The 20,430-nt window shown below is 46.3% G+C and overlaps 1 protein-coding gene across 1 annotated transcript in view; it reads left to right on the top strand.

The window, feature by feature from the left end:
• The first annotated feature begins 1,935 nt into the window (after nucleotides 1–1,935).
• LOC132577358 (glycerol-3-phosphate acyltransferase 3-like) overlaps nucleotides 1,936–20,430 on the top strand; it is a 51,295-nt gene continuing 32,800 nt past the window's right edge. Inside the window, exon 1 of the mRNA XM_060247105.1 lies at nucleotides 1,936–2,359. Coding sequence (XP_060103088.1) covers nucleotides 2,216–2,359 — 144 coding nt within the window. The 5' untranslated portion in view covers nucleotides 1,936–2,215. The remainder of the gene's footprint in view (nucleotides 2,360–20,430) is intronic.

Here is a 20,430-nt window from a genome sequence, read left to right as displayed (position 1 = left end):
GCTCTTGGAGGATTGGCTACATCAGGGGTGCCTGGCCTAATATGCAAAGAGGCTCCTGCTAGAATTCCATCCCTGGCCATAAGTTAGTTGTGACTTGATGGCACTTTCTACCACCATGTACCTGAGATTCAGATCAGAGACTCCACTGACTGTATAGGTTTAGAACGGGGGTGTCAAGCATGCAGTTTGGGGGCCAAATCAGGCCCCCGGATGGCTCCTATTAGACCCCTGAGCAACTGGCTGTCATCTTCCTTCTCCCTCTTTCTTGGTTCCTTCTGCATAACAATTGTACAGGAGCTACAGAGCAAAACCTCTATTTTCTCCATTGGCTGAGGCTCCTCCCTTGAGAAGAGGGGGGAGAGCTTGCTTTGCCAGGCTCTCTCATTCACAGCAGAGTTACTGAGCCAAGCTTCTCTTCCTTCTATTGGTTGAGGCTCCCCTCCCCCTCAGTCCCCTGGGGAAGGAAGGAAAGAGCCAGAGCTTCCTTTCCCACTTCCCTGCATCCCATGGGAGAAATACAAAGAAAGCATCTTTAAGACCAACAAGTGCTAACATTTTAAGCATGTTTTAAGTTTTTTTAAAAAATACATATATTTATGTTTGTCTGTGTTCTTCATAAAATTTATACCTCTGCTACCTAATCTTAAATAGGTACACACATGGCCCGGCCCAACAAAGTCTCATTTATGTCAGATCTGGCCCTCATAAAAAATGAGTTCGACACCCCTGGTTTAGAATGTCTCTTAGTTAAAATGATCTGATAGTAGGCAATGATCTAATTGTAGGAAATGGTGGGCAAAACCAAAGTCAATGGACCAAGGGTTTGACTCAGTATAGAGTACCTTGGTGCATTCATGTAGGTGGGGAATCCATTTGCTCCCCACCATCTGGCTTCCATGTCCAACGGAGCGATTAAATGCTATGCATATGCTTGGGCCCCAAGGCTTACCGTACTTCTGAGGAAGCATCAGGTCCATGCAGTGGGGACTCACAGTAAAGCTATGTTTTTAAAATAATCCTGATTTACGGGTAGAGTTTGGAGAGCACAGGGTTTATGGAAGAGAGGGACCTCAGCAGGGTATAATGCCAAAGAGTCCACCTTCCAGAGCAGCCATTTTCTCCAGAGCAGCTGATCTCTGTCACCAAGGAATCAACTGTAATTCTGAGATCGCCAGGTCCCACCTGGAGGTTGGCAACCATTGTCTGATGTAGCAAAACCCATCGGAATTTGACTCCTTGTATGATTCATAACTTTGTAACCCAACGACTATAACATACCATTACTGCAAAAGAATATATTTTATTGCCATTGTTACTCATTAGTAATTTTTAAATGTACTTTTCTATAATGTAGACGCACCATTATTTAATATTAGCTTTTCTGTGCTATTTATTCTTTGTGTCTTTCCTCCCTTGGGTTATGAAGCAATAACTCAACTGTTATTACAGCAATTGCTGTAACTTGATTTGTTTATATCAATAAAATCGGGGGGGGGGGGGAGTTAAAAAGTATTGAGCATCTAAGTATTGAGCACCGTCCTGCCTCACCTTACCCCTCCTTCTGGGCTTGCTCTCTGTGGGATTGAATAATACATTGCTTCGAGAGAATGTTCCTACACTGTATAGTTGCCAACCTCCAGGCGACAGCTGGAGATCTCCTGGCATTACAACAGCTCCCCAGGCAGCAGAGAGCAGCTCCCCAGCAGAAAACTGTGACTTTGCAAGGTGACTTCTAGGGTCTGGAATCCCACTGAAGTCCCTCCCCTCTCCAGACTCCACCCCCTCCAAATCTCCAGGAATCTCCCAACCGGGAGCTGGCTACCTAGTCCGCTGGCAAGATCAAAGTCTCCCCTCAGCTTCCCTCCCTCCTCTCCGCTTCTTTGCTCACAATACAGCCGCGACCGAATAATAGCAGAGGCGGGCCTTGGGCGCCTCCTGGCCAATGCGCGTCGCCGGGGCGGAGTCGTGGTGGTGGGCGCCTGGAGAGCTTCGGAGGGAGCTCCGGGCCAGGGGCTAGGAGATCCAGTTTCCCGGCTCCCGCTTCCAGCCGCGGAAAGAGTTAAGTAGGTGGAGCTGCGAGCGAGAAAGCAGCCGGGGAGAAAGGAGGCGGATTCCGTAGCCAGCACCGGATTGCGCTTGCCGCCAGCCAGCCAGCTCCCAGGGCTCTCCGCCCGCCTTGGCCCCGTCGCTGCTGGGGGAGCCGGGGGAAGGCGTCATGGAGGACCTCTTGGCCGTCCTCCTGGCGCTGCTGAGCCTCTGGTTCACGGGGGCCTTCTTGATGATCGTCCTGCCTTCCCTCTTCGGCTTGTCCTTGGGCATCTCGGAGCTCTACATCAAGATCTTGGTGAAGACCTTAGAGGTGGGTGAGTGAGTGGGTGGGCAGGGCGGACCACCCCAGGCCGGGGGCCAAAGGAGCGCGGCTACCCTCTCCTAAATCTCCCCTCTCGCCTGCTCTTCGTGTGACCATCACCAGCCTGCTTAGCATGAGCTGGCAGCTTTAAGAGCCTTTTTTTTTTTAAACCACTGTAAAAAAATAAAATCCCCCAAACAAACCTTGACCTTTCTCGCATGATTCAGCGATCTAATCCCTGGAGGAGGGCGGGAGCCGCTCTCTTTCCTTGCATCCGGAGGTGGGGGGGGAACTAGAGAGACCCGCCGGGAAAGACGAGGAGGCGAACAATGGCAGTTTTCTAGGAATCTCCCCCCCCTCCCCGCTCGCTGCCCCCTGAAATCCAAGAATCCGCCTTGCATCTGAGTGCAACTAGGGCAAATCCAGCGTCCATTCGCTGCAGCGCCTGCCATTCAATTCCCCCGTTCCCCACCCAATATTTAGGTTGCTTTGGAAGCAGCCAGTGCAGTGGCTAAGCAAGACTGCAGAACTGAAAGGACTTCGCTTGTGGTGGCGGCTGTTGTTGGGTGTGTGTATTCTTTTAAAAAAGGTAAAGGTAGTCCCCTGTGCAAGCATTCTTTTAAAAGCAAACCGGAATTCAGTTCTCTCTACTGTAATCTGTGGGGTGGCAGTGTTAAATACGATCCCAAACCAAGTTACACCTTTAGGTTTAGAACAGAGAAACGCAGTTTTAACTTACGCTGTTAGTTCTTGAAGGTTTTTGACTTAGTGCATTTTCTGCTTTGTGGTTTCCATTTCATTTAAACCCCATTTTTCTCGCTATTCAGAACCAAATTGGCTGACATCTACCTCCTCTTCTCCATTTTAGCCTCAAAACAACCCTGTGAGGTAGGTTAGGCTGTGAACCTTTCACCGACTCAAGGTCACCCACCAAGCTTCTATAGCAGAGTGGGAATTTATTTATTTAGTTATTTATTCTATAATTTATATATTTGAACCTGGGTCTCCTAGATCCTGGTCTAACCAGTGCACCATGCTGCCTCTCTAAGTACTGTGATGCATACCTTGGTTAAATACTTGCAGATTGCTATTTTGATGGGATATCAGTTAATACAAATGGTCTTTGTTCTTTGGAATTCTGTAGAGGCAGGTGTATTTCAGTGCAGTCCTTTGCACAGCTGTTGTAGCCTTAGCCCATTAATTTCCAATGAGTTTGGACTGCAGCGGATTGCATTGTTTCTCTGTTTGAAAGCTGCCTTCTGGGATGCCTCTGGGCAAGTCTGTTGTGGCATAAAATGTTGTAGGCCTCAGTGGATTTTGGCTTGTGTGTGTGTGTGCCACAATAAACGTGTTAGCCTTTTAAAGATGATAACAAGATTCGCCAGTGTGGGGAGGAAAATGGTGCAATGTCTTAGCTCACCCTACTCTCTCTAAGCTCAGTTTAGTGCAATATATTTATTTACTTTCTCCCCCAAATGGGGAATCAGTTGGTATGCATTGTTTTCCTGTATTTTATCCTCACAACAACCTCGGGAGGTAATTTAGGCTGAGATTCTGGCCTGCCTCACAGTCACTCAGCAAGCTTCCATGACATTAGGGATTTGAACCTTTTCCTAGTCCAGTGGTTCACTGCCTGATACTGGCTGTGAAGCAAACTGGCTTTGCTTGTTATTTAAAGGCTGTGGCTATAGGTTTTACGCTGCTTCTCTCTCCAAATCTCTCTCAGCAATCAAGGCTGGAGTACCTGTTGAAGAGGAAGAATGTCAACAATAACAGTAATGTGGAGTAGCAGTTAAAGTAGAACATAAGAGAAGCCATACTGGATCAGGTCAGTGGCCCATCCAGTTCAATACTCTATGTCACACAGTGGCCAAAACCTGGGAGCCATCAGGAGGCTCACCAGAGGGGCCAAAACTCCATTATCTCTCCCACTGTTGCCCCCAAAGGCCTAGGACCCAGAGATCCAGATTTTGAATTCCCTCTCTTCCATGGAAGCTTGCTGAGTGATCTTGGCCAGTCACACAGTCTCAGTAACCTACCTCAGAGGGTTGTTGTGAGGATAAAATGGAGGAGAGGAGAATGAAGTCAGCTGCTTTGTGTCCCCATTGGGGAAAAGGGCCGAGTATAAATAAAGTAAATGAATAAATAAACGTGGAGGTTTTGAAAGAAAATTAACTAATTTCAAGTTAATCAAGTGCAGAGTTGTCTATGACCTTGTAAGAAAATATGATTGTAGCGTTAATACAAATGGAAATGGGTCTGGACAAGTGTTGGGAGTGGTGAAGCCCCCAACTGTGAAATGGAAGTTCTATATTCAAAGTCTTATCTATTTTTACTTATTTATTTAAAAGATATGTTAGCTTCTTTTTTTCCTTATGGAGTTCAAGGCACCTTACAATACGGATAAAATACATAAAATAGAATATATAGATATTAAAAGAAACCTCCCCAGAATTTAAAACCATAATTTAGGACTGCTAATCAAATCAAACACAGTCTTAAATCAAACCATCTTCAACAGCAATGAGTTCATCCCCTCTTAACCACCTCTCCCCCCGGGCAGGTATCCAACAACAGACATGTTTCTGTTTGTGGAAGAGGGAGTGGCTATTTCCCATGATTCTCTCCTCCCATTTTGAACCCCATGTTGTTCTTTGAGGTCCCCTGCCCTCTGAACAAAATTTCAGGATTAATTTAGGGAAGTGCGAAAGTCTCTCTCTGTAAATCTGCAGATGGCTGGATATGTGGCAATATTTCTTTCCTTATGTGCCCCATCCCCCATCTATCTGCAGCTAAATAGATTATGTCTGTGAGAGAACAGATTATTTCCGGGAGTGCGAGCATGGTGTTGTGGTTAAAGTGTTGAACCAGGATCTGGGAAATCCACAGCTTCAAATCCCTACTCTCCCTTGGAAGCTTTCTGGGATTCTTTGGACCAGTCACACACCCGTAGCTTAACCTATCTCACGGGGTTATTATGAGGATAAAAATGGAGGAGAGGAGAGCAATATAAGCTGCTTTGGGTCTCCACTAGTGTTTCCTCTAAGCTGAGTTAGTGTGAGCTAGCTCAATTTTTTTTTAGCCTCTGGCTCACACATTTTTATCTTAGCTCAGGAAGGATGGCCCCGGAGCAAACTAATTGATGCAGTAGCTCACAGCTTTAATGCTGGTAGCTCACAAAGCAGAAGTTTTGCTTACAAGACTCCACAGCTTAGAGAGAACATTACTGAGAAAGGTGTGATATAAGTAATTTCTCATGTTCATAGCAGGCAAAAGTATGTACGAAAACAGTTTCATCCTTTCGGAGATATCATAACTTGTCGCCACTTCATAACTTGTCATATCAGGTTTGGTAAGAATGTTAAGTACCTCGAAAGAAGCATCGAGGCCAAGAAAGAGCTACACATTGTTTTTACATTTCCCTTCGGCAAAGTGAGGCAGAGGTGCCTTTTCTATATCCCACTGAGGGGCGATGGTGAAACTGATTTGTTCAAATCTCTTCGCCGATCTCTTAAAAAGAAAATCTCAGTGAAACTCCAGTGAGATACACGCAGGCAGCCAGCCCTGTCAAAACAGAAAGGGTTGCTTCTCAATTTAAATATCAGTAAGGGTGCTGATTTTGGAGCCTAGGGAAGGCAACAGTTTGACTCATGCAGTTCTCAGCCCCTCCCCAGCCTCTGCTACACGGGGTGAGCATTCTCTAGCTTTACAGAGTTCCTGATTGGATCGCTCCAATATGTTATGTAGAGTGCTGCACCCTGAAATCCCTGTATAAATATAATGAGGAACATGAGCTGGAGAACAAAGCTAACAAGGGAGAGCACATTTATTAAGAGGCCTGCGTTTATGGAACAGCTAATGACAGGCCTCCTGATTAAAAGGGTAGGAATTAAATAGAAATCTAGGTTGTTTCGTTGGAACGATAGCAGAGCTGTAGGCCAGTTAATTCTGTTGTGATAAAATAATTAGCAGATGTTTTGTGACATGTTGAAGACTAGCAAAGCTGTGTTCTGGCATAAGCCTACTTGCTTGGATGGTGTTTGGGTTTTCATTATATAGCTATTTTATGAAGGAGGATTGGGAGGGAAAACTAGGGTGAAAGGGCCACAAAACTCAGGATGTCCAAGCTGAAATGTGGTTAGCTGGCATTCAGACCTAATTGAGAAAAATGCAGAGATTGTGCACTAGTTGTGATAAGCTAGTTAACCCCAGGACGGAGCTGGATGTCACGGTTTTGCTAAAATAGATGGTGCATGCATATTTGGATATGCTTTATAAAATGGAAAGTGCTGAATTTTTAAAAAACTAATTTATAAAAAGAAAAAAGTAGCTATATTTCTATCTGAAGCCAAATTCTTTATCCATGTTGGGGATATAGATGTCCTGCAGATATTTGTTTTTGATGGAGGAAGTTTCATTGTTTCACAGTACTAAAACATACTGCGCTTGAAGGCACACTTTGACATGGGGGCGTAATGTTTCTTTTGCATAGATTAGCCCTCCCCTTTTGCATATGAAATAATTCACAACAGTACGGTTCTTTAAAAAGCTGCAATGTCTTAACAAACAACAAAAAGAACGTCTGAACCTGCAATCTTGGGAAACTAACCAAGTTTCATGAATTGTAAAGCAACACATGTAAAACTAATAATTTCCAGCATTTTTTGTGTCTTGGGATATTTTTCTGTCTCATGAACGACATCCCTCTATGTCAGGAGTGGCCAAACTTGCTTAATGTAAGAGCCACCTAGAATAAATGTCAGATGATTGAGAGCCACAAGACATGGAAATCAGATGTTTGAGAATTGCATGGCAAGCAGGCAGGCAGAAAAATAGATGGGGAAGGGAGGGAGAGGTAGAAAGAAAGCAACTTTTACTTTAAAAGCATTCTCCAAGCTGAGAAATGGGGACTTCAAGAGCCACATGATATGTGTGTGAAAGAGCCACCCCTGCTCTGTGAGTATATGTATGGTGCTATCAGGTCACACCTAAAACCTCACCTGGCCCTTCCCACATAAAACCACCCACATGGTAGGGAACATGTTGGCAGACACCATGCTTCTATACACCACGCATTTCCATGCTGATGGAGACCTTCCATGAGTGGAATGTCAGCCGTCTCTATTGCCCTTCAAATCAGAACCTTGCATGTGACTATGCAGGGATGAATTGGTGTCTTCTTCGACCATTCTGCTTACTTTTCATCACAGGGCAAGTAGTTATGGCATCTAGTTATGGCATCTAAGTTTATTTTGGGCTTGCATCTGGCTATTAATAAATCTTGTGTGCGTAGAACAAAAGAGCATGTGGAAAGACGTTCTTGAAAGATGACTCCAGCAGGATAGAGCTAGATTTGAGTCCAGGAACACCTCAGAGACCAACAAGATTTTCAAGAGTCAGCACTCCCTTCAGCTATCAGAAACGAATATCCCAAAAATCTGGTTGGTCTTGAAGAAGAAGAAGAGTTGGTCTTTATACCCCACTCTTCACTACCTTTTTAAGGAGTCTTAAATTGGTTTACTGTCCTGTTCTCTTCCTCTCCCCACAGCAGGCACCTTGTGAGGTACAAGGGGCTGAGAGAATTCGGAAAGAACTGTGACTGGCCCAAAGTCACCCAGCTGACTTCACGTGGAGGAGGAACGGGGAATCAAACCCAGTTCTCCAGATTAGAGTCCACCTCTCTTTAACCATGACACCACAGCTAGCTCTCTTAGGTGGTGCTATGAAGATCTAGCTCTTCTACCGCAGACCAACATGTCTACTCTTTGAAACTGGGTGGATGCCACAGTGAGACTGGAGGAAATTTTGGAAAGAATTGCCTTTTGGTCTCCAGTGACTTCTTTCAGGCTGCACAGAACTGCTAAATGCTGTGGTATCTCTTCTGCTTGGAAGCACGTTGTGATTTCACAGTGCTAGAAATGCGAATGGCCAGTTTGGTGTAGTGGTTAAGTGCATGCACTCTTGTCCGGGAGAACCAGGGTTGATTCCCTACTCTCCCACTTGAAGCAGCTGGAATGGCCTTGGGTCAGCCATAGCTCTCGCAGCTTCTGGGCAGCTTCTGTGAGAGTTCTCTCAGCCCCACCCACCTCAGAGGGTGTCTGTTGTGGGGGAAGAAGATAAAGGAGATTATGAGCCGCTCTGAGATCCGGAGTGGAGGACGGGATATAAATCCAATATATCTTCTTCATCTTCTCCATTTTCTGGCCATCTCTAGAAAGCCAGTGTTTCATTGTCCTGGCTTCAGAATCACATTTTGCCTCTTGCAGTGGCAGAATCTTAATTGACTACGTAAGTGCTTAACTTTTATTTTGCTGGGAAGGTTCTTAGGACCATATCTGTGGATGGGTGCATAAGACTTGCAGGTTGTGGCACTGAAGAACCAATTTTATTCCAGTAGATGGTACACAAAGGCAGAGCAGAGGGTGCCCCCGTGTGACTTTGGTTTACATCAGCTGTGGGATGTCTGAACAACCTTCAAGGGGTAGTCTTGCAGACCCCACGCTATAGTAGTCAGTACTCCTCCTCACACGTTAACACTGAACTTCTTTCATCTATGTGCATATATTTGTATGAAAAAGCCAATGAACTACAAATGAAACCAGGAACCCATACCAGAACGGAGAGCCAGTGTAGTGGGTGGAGTGTTTGGTTCAGACCTGGGAGAATCTTTACTCTGCCATGGAAGCTTGCTGGGGAAGCTTGGGCCAGACACTCTGTCTCAGCCTAACCTACCTCACAGGGTTGTAAGGATAAGACGTAGAAGAAGGGAATTCTGTAAGCCACCTTCGGTCTCCGTTGGTGAGAAAGGTAGAGTATAAATGAAGTAAAAAAATAAGTACCGGGGCAAATGTGGGCTTTAAATTACACGTTCAGCTATACCTGTGTTGCATGTAACATGAAAATTACTCATCACACAAATAAAGAAAAACCAAGTGTACGCAGATTGTAAGTGTATTCACTGTAATTTGTGAAGAGGGATAGTCTTATAACAAGTGTGGGCCCCATGTGACTTCTGGGGAGAATCCAATCTTCCTCCCCACTTTCTTGCTAGTTCTATTGCAGCTCCAAGGAGCCAGGCAGTGACTGTGCAAGAATAGGTGTGTCTTTGTGCTTGTGCAGGGAGTGATCTTTTATTGGGGTGGGTGGGTTTTAAGACCGCCCCCCCCCCCGCAATGTATCTTTTTAAGGTTTTAGATTTTTCTGCAACCCTGGGGTTGTCACTAGGCTTGCAGAACTGTTTTGGGTAAATGTGGCCCCAGTCTGTGGATTCAGGTATCCACAGACAGGCCACATTTTTGCTGTTTGATATATAAGTGCAGGATCAAGCCTGAATTCTCTCTAGATCAGGGGTAACGAACTAATTTGTTATGAGGGCCGGGTCTGACATAAATCAGACTTTGTTGGGCTGGCCCATGTGTGTTATAAAATGTAATGCCAGGTAGCGGAGATATAAACTTTATAAAGGACACAAGCACAAAGATTTAAAAAAACCCTTAAGATAAAACCTGCTTAAAATATGCTTAAAACATTAGCACTTGTTGGTCTTAATGGTGCCTTCTTTGTATCTCTCTCATGAGATCCAGGGAAGTGGGCAAAGGAAGCTGAGGCTCTTTCCTTCCTTCCCCAGGGGACCAGGAAGGGGGGGGGGGGATCCTCAGTCCATAGAAGGAAGAAAGGCTTGGCTCAGTAGCTCTGCTGTGCAATCGAGTAAGCCTTGCAAAGAGAGCTGTTATGCAGAAGGAAGCAGAGAGGGAGAAGGAAGCAGATGACAGCCAGTTGCTCGGGGGCCTGATAGGACACCCCTGCTCTAGTTGCTAAAATGACTCCACTGAGGTTATTGTCCTTTACTCACATCCTGGAGAAGACGAGACTCACTGGAAAAGACAATAATGCTAAGGAAAGCTGAAGGCAGCAGGACGAGAGAAGACCCAACGTGAGATGGATTGACTCGATCGAGGAAGCCAGCGTCCTCCGTTTGCAAGATTGTCAATGATAAGATGTTTTGGGGGTGATTAATGAAGAACGTCGCCATAAACAGAAACAGTTTGTTGGTGCAAAACACAGAGAACCTAAAGGCTGTGCCTTGAGATACGGATGTTGTAAAATATTCTCTGCTGATGTTATAGTCTGGTTTCCCCACCCCATGATACAGCGAAGGGCCCAGGAGAACCTCAACATTGTGTGCCGCAGATTGGAAACGTGAGCATGCTTCAAAGGAAGGAGCCTGGAGTGGCTTTCTTTTGTGAAAAGGATGTTTTAATATGAGGATGTAAACAGTTAAGCACATTTGTGAGCTACTGGCATGCAAGTTGTGAGCTACTGCATAAATTAGCTTGGCTCTGGGGCCATTTTTCCTGAGCGAAGATGAAAAAGTATGAGCCAGACGCTAAAAAAACTGAGAACTAGCTCCCACTAGCTCAGCGGGAATACCACTTACATCAGTCTCCACCCCTCTGTCTTATCCCTGCAACAACCATGCAAGGTAGCTTAAGCTAGGGGCATGCACCTGGCCCAAGGTCACCCAACAAGCTTCCATGGCAGGGCGAGGATTCGAATCTGGGTCTCCCAGATCCTAATCTGACGCTTTATCCTCTATGAAAAAGAAGAAGAAATTGGATTTATATTCCGCCCTATTCACTGAATCTCTGAGTGGTCACAATCTCCTTTACCTTCTCCCCCCCCCCCCAACAGATACCCTGTGAGGTGCACGGGGCTGAAAAGTTCTCCCAGAATCCGACCTTTCAAGGACAACTCCTGTGAGAGTTATGGCTGACCCAAGGCCATTCCAGCAGCTGCAAGCGGAGGAGTGGGGAATCAAACCTGGTTCTCCCAGATAAGAGTCCGCGCACTTAACCGCTACACCAAACTGGCTCTCTCTCATCTCTATGCCATGCCAGCTGTCCAGGGGCAGCTTGTGTGGTGACTCAGAGGGCAGTCCTTGGGAGAGTCGCACCCTTCTCAGCCTATGGAAGTCAGTGAACTTAGAAAGGTTTAACTCTGTTTAGAATCTTTTGCTAGCGGGATGGTTGCTGCTGAGCACAGCTGAAAGAAGAGCTGGTTTCCTTCCCAGAGGTTATCTGCTCCCGAGCAGACAGGAGTGTCTAGTGTGGATGCAAATGTGTTCTGGTGCCGCTGCTGTGTTGATGCCCTCTGGGTAACGTTCCCAGGTTTCCCTTCCCAGCCATCAGTGCTCAGTGGCAGACATTCTTCAGTCCATTGCTGTATAAAGCATTGTTGGTAGAAGGAATAGGCAGCCATGGACTGTATTCATTCTACCCGGCAGCAAAATTGCTGTGAACCAGCAGGGAAGGCTCTTTGTCTGCGGCAGTGATGCTCTGTATTCTTGGTGCTGGGGGGGGGGGCACAGTGGAAGGACTTCTGATGTCCTGGCCCCACTGATGGACCTCCTGAAGGAACCTGGTTTTCTTGGCCACTGTGTGACACACAGTGTTGGACTGGATGGGCCACTGGCCTGATCCAACATGGCTTCTCTTATGTTCTTATGTTAAGGCTCTCTGTGTGTTTGTGTGCGGAGGGGAAAGCCTGGATTATTAAACAAAAAGAGACTGGAACTCCCGCGATGAATGGAGTCCCTTCTAGGTTGCCAAGGAATACTAGATTGGGGAGGGACGGTGGCTCAGTGGTAGAGCATCTGCTTGGTAAGCAGAAGGTCCCAGGTTCAATCCCTGGCATCTCCAACTAAAAAGGGTCCAGGCAAAATAGGTGTGAAAAACCTCATCTTGAGACTCTGAAGAGCCACTGCCAGTCTGAGTAGACAATACTGACTTTGATGGACCGAGGGTCTGATTCAGTAGAAGGCAGCTTCATATGTTCATGTGTACTAGATGTCCCCAGGCCCTGAAATGACTGACATGCAAGTAAGGTTTCTGATAGGCGGTCTCTGCTTGTTATCATAGCTCCCTGGAAGTGGACAAGGAGGCAGGTACAATTAGGAGTCCACAACGGGGTGGACATCACCACTGTTTTATTCTTGGCCCTTTTCCATCAATGCATCTCTTGACTGGCCCCAAATATGAAATCAATGAATCCCTTTCTTGTGCGACAACCTGTGTGCATGAAGAACTTCTGCCTGATTTTTTTTTTTTTTATGAAAGGGGACTGCACATTCCTGTTGTTTTATAACTAGGGTAATTGAAGTCCTCCTTTATTGCAGTGCCCTTTCCATGCTTGGCCATAGAAGGCAGCCTGTGACCTGGAGAGCTGTAGGCGTGCAACTTGCTCCTTCAGTCTAGGGAAGGAAAAGTCTTGGAGGTGCAGCAGATTGCAGCCTCTTTCTGTTGAAGGCAGGGGCTGTGGCTCAGTGGGAAAACCTCTGCCTGGCATGCAGGAGGCCCTGGATTCAATCCCCAACCTCTCCAGTTAAAAGGATCAGGTTATAGGTCAGGGGTGGTCAAACTGTGGCTCGGGAGCTACATGTGGCTCTTTAACACACATTAGATGGCTCTCAGAGCCCTCACCGCCCCATTGGCCAGCTTAGAGAAGGCATTTCTCTCTTGAAATCACTTCTCCAAACCAAGCCAGTCAACAGCGTGGGGGATTCATTTAAAGTTAACGTTGTTTTCCTTCCACCTCTCTTTCCCCCCCAATCTGTTTGCCTTCTTTCCATCCTTCCTGTCCTGTGGCTCTCAAACATCTGACGCTCATGTCTTGCGGCTCTCAAACATCTGACATTTATTCTTTGTGGCTCTTACGTTAAGCAAGTTTGGCCACCCCTGTTATAGGTGATGTGAAAGACCTCTATCTAAGACCCTAGAGAACTGTTGCCAGTTTGAATAGACAATCCTGGCTTTGATGGACCAAGGGTCCGATTCAGTGGAGGGCAGCTTCATGTGTTCCCGTGAGAAGGTTCGTCCCTGTTGTAGGCAGACTGCTCATGTCACAAATGATGTGTCTTCAACCTTGATTTCCTGCCTGTAGCTCCAGCTGGTTTCCTCCTCTAAATCTGGGTGGCCAACTTTGTTTCCTTGGGGCTACTGCAGGTACCCAGTGATGCAGCTGGGCTCCATCGTGGGTAGTCTGTCTGTCTGTGTAACCGTGTTGACTTTGCTCAATACAGGCGTGGTTGGTGCACAGGCTTCCTGGAACGAGACTCTTTTGTTTTGGTGATCGAGGGATAAAACTGCTTCTTGGAAATCTTTTCCAAAGGCGAACTGACAGTGGCCCTTTGTCTTCCTGAGAAGCGCATGCAACATTCTGTGTCCTTATAGAGCAGGGGTGGCCAAACTGTGGCTCGGGAGCCACACATGGCTCTTTCACATCTATTATGTGGCTCTTGAAGCCCCCGTCATCCTATTGGCTGACTTCTTCTATAAGCCAAGCCAGGCAGTGGCTTGGAGAATGCATTTAAAATAAAAATTGCTCTCTCTCCCTTCCTTCCTTCCTTCCTTCCTTCCTTCCTTCCTTCCTTCCTTCCTTCCTTCCTTCCTTCCTTCCTTCCTTCCTTCCTTCCTTCCTTCCTTCCTTCCTTCCTTCCTTCCTTCCTTCCTTCCTTCCTTCCTTCCTTCCTTCCTTCCTTCCTTCCTTCCTTCCTTCCCTCCCTCCCTCCCTCCCTCCCTCCCTCCCTCCCTCCCTCCCTCATCTGATGTCCATGGCTTGCGGCTCTCAAACATCTGACATTTATTTGATGTGGCTCTTACATCAAGCAAGTTTGGCCACCCCTGTTATAGAGATATATTTTTGAGCTGACTCTTTAACACCAGGCTGTGAGCCATCTTGCTGTCTTTAAAAAGAAACCCCTCAGAAAAGACAATAAAACAATTCATGATCAGATTCATTAAGATTGCTAACAGCTGTTAAAGGCACCAATAAGACAGCAAACAACAGTTAAAAGAGCTGTGTAGTAAAATCATAGGAAGGTGGAAGAAAGCCTACATTCGCCTCTTACTGTGGCTCAGTGGCAGAGCATCTGCTTGGTATGCAGAAGGTCCCTGGTTCAGTCCCCGCCACCTCCAGTTAGAAGGACCAGCTGGTAGATGATGTGAAAGGCCTGGAGAGTGGCTGCCTGTCGGTGTAGGCAATGCTGATCTTGCTGGACCAAGGGTCTGATTCAGTAGAAAGCAGCATCATGTGTTTCAGTACATGGGAGAAAACATCTGGGGTCTAAAGTTCTAAAGTTAAAGCTTCAGGTAAGCTGGGGCAGGAAGGCACTTTCCCAGATGGGGTGCCACCACCACAAAGACCTAGTCCTTGTTAGTTTGTTCTCTCTTTCAGAAAGTGACAACACGTACTGCAAAACTTCTTCTGGACATCTTGATGTTGGGGCAAGGTTGTATGGAAGCAGGTGGTCCTTCAGATATTCAGGGGGGCTTGCTGCTCCCTGTTCTTGCACGTGAACTGAGGGAACCTTACTGTGCCACGGTTTAACATTTGGTACGCACAGGGGTGGAATTCTAGCAGGAGCTCTTTTGCATATTAGGCCACACACCCCTGATGCAGCCAGTCCTCCAAGAGCTTACAAAAAAGAGCCTTGTAAATTCTTGGAGGATTGGCTACATCAGGGGTGTGTGGCCTAATATTCAAAGGAGCTCCTGCTAGCATTCCACCCATGTAGGAGCCTGAATAGCCCAGACTAGCTCATGCTCGGTAGAACTTGGAAACTGAGAAGGGTCAACCATGATTGGATGGGAGACCACCAAGGAAGGCAAGGGTTGCTATGCAGAGGCAGGCAGTGGCAAACCACCTTTGCTCGTCTCTGGCCTTGAAAATCCCATGAGAGGTCACCCTGAGTCAGTTGCAGTGTAATGGCTCTTAATTACAGAAGAATGCATGAAGCTGCCTTGTACTGAATCATACCATTGATCATCAAGGTCAGTACTGGGCCCTCGGCCTGGCAGAGACTCTCTAGTAGATGGAATTCTTTCACGTCTTCTGTCACCTTAGCGATACTTGGCAGGGATTGAACTTGGACTTTCTGCATGTCAAGCAGGTGCTCTGTGACTGAGCCACAGTGCTTCCCCAGTAGAAAGGGGCACTGAGAACTAGGGGAAGTTTCTTCAACTGACGTGGGGGACAGAGCCATTCTGGTATAGTAGGCTTGAATCCCTGTTCCACTATGGAGGCTTGGAAGCCCTAGGTGACCTTTGGCTAGCCACAGATTCTCAGCCTAACCTACCTCATGGGATTGTTATGAGGTTTGAGAGCCAATCTGGTGTAGTGGTTAACTGCGCAGACTCTAATCTAGGAGAACCGGCTTTGATTCCCCACTCCTCCACAGGCACTTGCTTTCTCAGAGCTATTCTCTTGAAAGAGCTCTCTCAGCCCCACCTACCTCACAGGGTGTCTGTTGTGGGGAGGGGAAGGGAAAGGAGATTGAAAGCCGCTCTGAGTGAAGGGCAAGGTATAAATTCAGACTCCTCCTCCTCCTGATGGAGAGGAGAAAAGAGGTGTGTGAATGAAGCAGAGTATAAATCCACCCACAGGCTGCAAGCTGATTATTTCTGCTATTTAAAAAAAAGTTTAACTTTTCTAGGCACTTGCTGGAGTAGAGTCTTCATCAGATGCCTAGCTACCAGTCTAGCAAACAGCAGCCTAGACATTTAATAGTCTTGGGCATTTTTTTTTAAATTTTACACTAACAAACATACAAATACAAACATATGGCAAGCTGTTTGTAATTTAGAATATTTCTTAGCTGCCTTCTTCCTACGGAACATGTGGCAGTTTACTGTATTAATAAAATACATAAAACCAACATTTTATATCACAATTTAGGACTTCTTTAATAAAATGTAGTCCTAACTAAATGGTCTTCAGCTGCTGCTTAAAGAGCCAAAGTGAGGGGACCAGACACACCTCCCTGGGGAAATTGTTCCACAACTGCGGGGCTGCCACTGAAAAGGCCCTGTCTCCTGTACCCACCAAATTAGCTTATTTGATTGGTGGGACAGCCAAGAGGGCCTCTCACTGTGACCTTAGTACCTGGGCAGGAATGTGTGGGAGAAGATGGTTCTTCAGATCCCCCGGTATCAAGCCATGGAGCTTTAAATGTCAAAACCAACACTTTGAACTGGATTTGGAGTGAATGGGTAGTGTAATTGCTGTAATATTGGGGTGACATGCCACCATAGGTAGCCCTGACCGGCATTCTGTTTTATATTCTTGGCAGTATTGTGTGGACAAAATTCACCCCCCTGACCGTACAGCTACAGTGTGTGTGGGGGGATTGTACACCTTTCTGCCCCCCCCAACCATCTAAGAAAACTCACCATGCACTGAAACCTACTGTTTATGGGAAAGGGTTCTGCTTAACCTTCTCTCTCCCTGAAGGGCTGCAGGGCTTAGTTAATCAGGCAGTCCCCCACCCTGTCTGCAGCCTCAAGGGGTATTGATCATGTGATTTCTGTGAATTTTCGGGGTTGGTGCACGCATGTTTCTCAGCTTCTTCAATTGCATTCCGGAATTAATACCTGCTGAACTGTGCGGCTGCTTCTGCATCGCTAGAGGCAGTTCCAGGGGTGAGATGGGTTGGGTGTCTTTCCGGGGCGTCGTTTTTTGTTGGAGTTGGGTGGTTCGGCTTGTCAGGTTGCTGCTCTTTTTTCCTTCGGCTCGCTAAGCATCTGCTGCGGCTTTGGTGGCTCCGTGTCTTGGCAACCCCTAATTCCCCAGCTGACAGCCGACAACAATGGCGTAAGGTCTCTGCCTGTTTTTAAAAAACAAAACCCAGGTCGCTCTGCGGGAGGGATCTGGCTGTGCTTTGAGTGCACGCGCTTGAACCCAGAGGGCATTCGATGGGCTGCGAATTTTGCATCAGATGCAAAGCTGGATTTATGCACAACTGAAGTAAGCGGCAATTTAGGGCCCGTTGCACTGAATCATGCTATCTGGAAGGAGGGAAAGTGACAGATGGGTCAACAGTTAGGCTAGCGGCCTGTCAAAAAATTGTCTCCCTGTTTGTGAGTGGTAGACAGGATATGAGCTGAACTGGTGGTGGTGGGTGTTGAGCATCCCTAGAAAGCACCACGTTTTGCTGCCTTGTGTTTGTGCCCGTTTGTAAGGTTTAGGAATACTTTTGGGCCTCTGGACTTGTGTTTAGAGGAACCCTGAGAAACGGAGAAGCTCCCCTTCCCTAGATTGTATGTGGAACGTGAGAACTATAGTGGCTTTGAACATATATGAACATATGAAGCTGCCTTCTACTGAATCAGACCCTGGGCCAATCAAAGTCAGTATTGTCTACTCAGACTGGCAGCAGCTCTCCAGGGTCTCAAGCTGAGGCTTTTCATGCCTACTTGCCTGGGCCCTTTTTAGTTGGCGATGCTGGGGATTGAACCTGGGACCTTCTGCTTACCAAGCAGATGCTCTACCAATGAGCCACCATCCCTCCCCAATTAGATTTATACTCCATTCTTCACTCTGAATCTCCAAGTGGCTCACAACCTCCTTTATCTCACAACCTCCTTGTACTCCGCTCTGAGCCCCCAAATGGGGGAATGGGCGGAATATAAACAAATAATAATAATAATATCTTCTTCCCCCACAACAGACACCCAGTGAGGTGGGTGGGGCTGAAAGTGCTCTCACGGAAGCTGCCCTTTCAAGGACAACTCTGCAAGAGCTGTGGCTGAGCCAAGGCCATTCCAGCAGCTGTAAGTGGAGGAGTGGGGAATCAAACCTGGTTCTCCCAGATAAAAGTCTGTGCACTTAACCACTGCACCAAACTGGTTTTGTGAGAGTTATTGAACTCTGACCTGGATGGCCCCAGCTAGCCCAAACTCACCATATCTTAGAAGCTAAGCAGGGGTTGGCCCTGGTTAGTATTTGGATGGGAGACTACCGGGAAGGTCCAGGGCCATGATGCAGAGGCAGGCACTGACAAAACCCGCCTCGGTTAGGGTGCTTTCTTTTTTTTCCAGTTTCAAAACAAGTTTATTACAAATAACAACATGGTGATACAAAAAAAGACAAAATAAAACATAACAATCACAAGATAACATAAATAACATGAACAACGAGCAAAAACACCCACCACCATCCCACCTAATAACAATCACACTACAAACTCCTCACTCATACGAGGAGTGTTCGGGGTCCGTCAATTTACAAGTCTATTACTCCAACTCTAGACCTTTACCTTTCACCCAGAGATAAACTGGATTCCATGTCTCATTACATTTTTGCATATTACCCTCTTGTAATCTTGTGGTCAACGTGTCCATCTCTGCGGCTTCCAATAGTTTTGCAATAAATTCTTCCCTATTTGGTATTTGGGGTGTCTTCCAATATTTAGCATAAAGGATTCTTGCTATGGTGACAATATACAATAATACTTTATTGGTGGCCTTAGGCAGATTGTTTCTACAGATACCCAAAAGGTACAGTTCTGGAGTATGCAATAAGTTTATTTTAAGATTTTTTTGAATCCATATACTAACCAACGCCCAGTATTTTTTGGCATGATCGCATTGCCACCAAATGTGGTACATAGAACCTTTGCTTTTTTTACACTTCCAGCATTGGTTGGTATAGTCTGGATAAATCTTTGCTAGCCGTACCGGGGTAAGGTACCAACGATATACCATCTTATATAAGTTCTCTTTATAGGCTGCAGATCTTGTCAGTTTAAGATTTTTTTTCCATATTTTATCCCATTCTTCTAGTTCTATATTATAGCCAAAGTCTTTTAGCCAATTTATCCAAGCTTCTTGGTTAGGGTGCTTTCATATGACACTAAATAACACCCTTTCAATGCACTTTGCAACTGGATTTTGCTGTGTGAAAGGGCAAAATTCACTTGTAAACAGTTGCTGAAGTGAATTGAAACTGCATTATTTAGCATGTGTGAAAGTGCTTAAGTCTCTTGTCTTGAAAACTCTACATGGTCGCCATCAAGTCTTCAGCCCAAAAATAACATGTGGAATATACTGCCACAGGAGATGGTGGTGGCTACAAGCATAGACAGCTTCAAGAGGGGATTAGATAAACATATGGCGCAGAGGTCCATCAGTGGCTATTAGCTGTAAGGTATAGATGGAACACTGTGTCTGGGGCAGTGATGCACAATATTCTTTGCATTTGGGGGGCAACCTTGGGAGGGCTTCTGGAGTTCAGGCCCTGCTGGTGGGCCTCCTGATGACACCTGGGTTTTGGCCACTATGTAACACTGGGTGTTGGACTGGATGGACCATTGGCCTGATCCAACACGGCTTCTCTTATGTTCTTCAGTTAGTTGTGACTTGACGGCACTTTTCAGCACCAATAGCAGTTGAGCAGACCATTATTTTGGAAAGGAAAACACAACACCTGTTTTAAGCAGGGGGTGAGGACAGTGAGTGACCATACTATATCACATTTGTGGACGTCCTTTTGCCAGTGTGTGTCAAACGGCGTCTTTGACTGTTGTAGCAGGATGGATCAAACCATCCTTCAAGTTGCCTTCCTTCCTCTAATTTAAGTAACTCTTCCTTCAATGGAAAATTTGGGCAAAGTCTACTTAGACTGAAAGAAGGCTTCACACTAGAGTCCGAAGGAAGTGGAGCTTAGATTGCTTAGTGAAGCAATAGATTAGGGGGAGCGGGGAAGTCTACCCCAAATGTTGCAATAGGTTTTCTTTCCTATGAACGGGTGGGTTTCAAGTTCCTACCATGGATGCAGAGAGGAGATGCTTTTAATAGTTGCTGTTAGATGCTTCCGGACTGGATGGAGGGGGAAAGTTGTAAAATCAGTTGCTGTAGTAAACTTTTTTCTCCTTTTGTAACAAAAAAAGGATGAGATCAATACAACTGTAGCAATAAAAAAGCAATATTTGTGTCTAGTAGCAAGTTACAGACCTAGCAAAGAGACCTTTGACTCCTCCCCCCCCCAAAAAAAGTTCATATCCTGGAAATCTTGTCTGTCTGTCTGTCTCATTTGTGTGCACGTGTGTGCCCATGCCTGGAAGTCACGGCAACCTCTGGCGACTCTTGCCTCTGCCTCCCGGCCCTGGTATTCTCTGGAGATCTCCCATCCAAGTACTTGCCAGGATCAGCTCAGCTTAGCTTCTGAGATCTGACGAGATCTGACCAGCCTGGGCTGTCCAGGTCAGGGTGATCTTGTTGGTCTTTAAGGTGTTCCTGGACTTGAAT

Source organism: Heteronotia binoei, chromosome 9 (genome assembly GCF_032191835.1).
Source record: "Heteronotia binoei isolate CCM8104 ecotype False Entrance Well chromosome 9, APGP_CSIRO_Hbin_v1, whole genome shotgun sequence".
Lineage (NCBI taxonomy): Eukaryota > Metazoa > Chordata > Lepidosauria > Squamata > Gekkonidae > Heteronotia > Heteronotia binoei.
The sequence above is the reverse complement of the archived record's forward strand: the minus strand, read 5'-3'. Positions and strand labels throughout refer to the sequence as shown.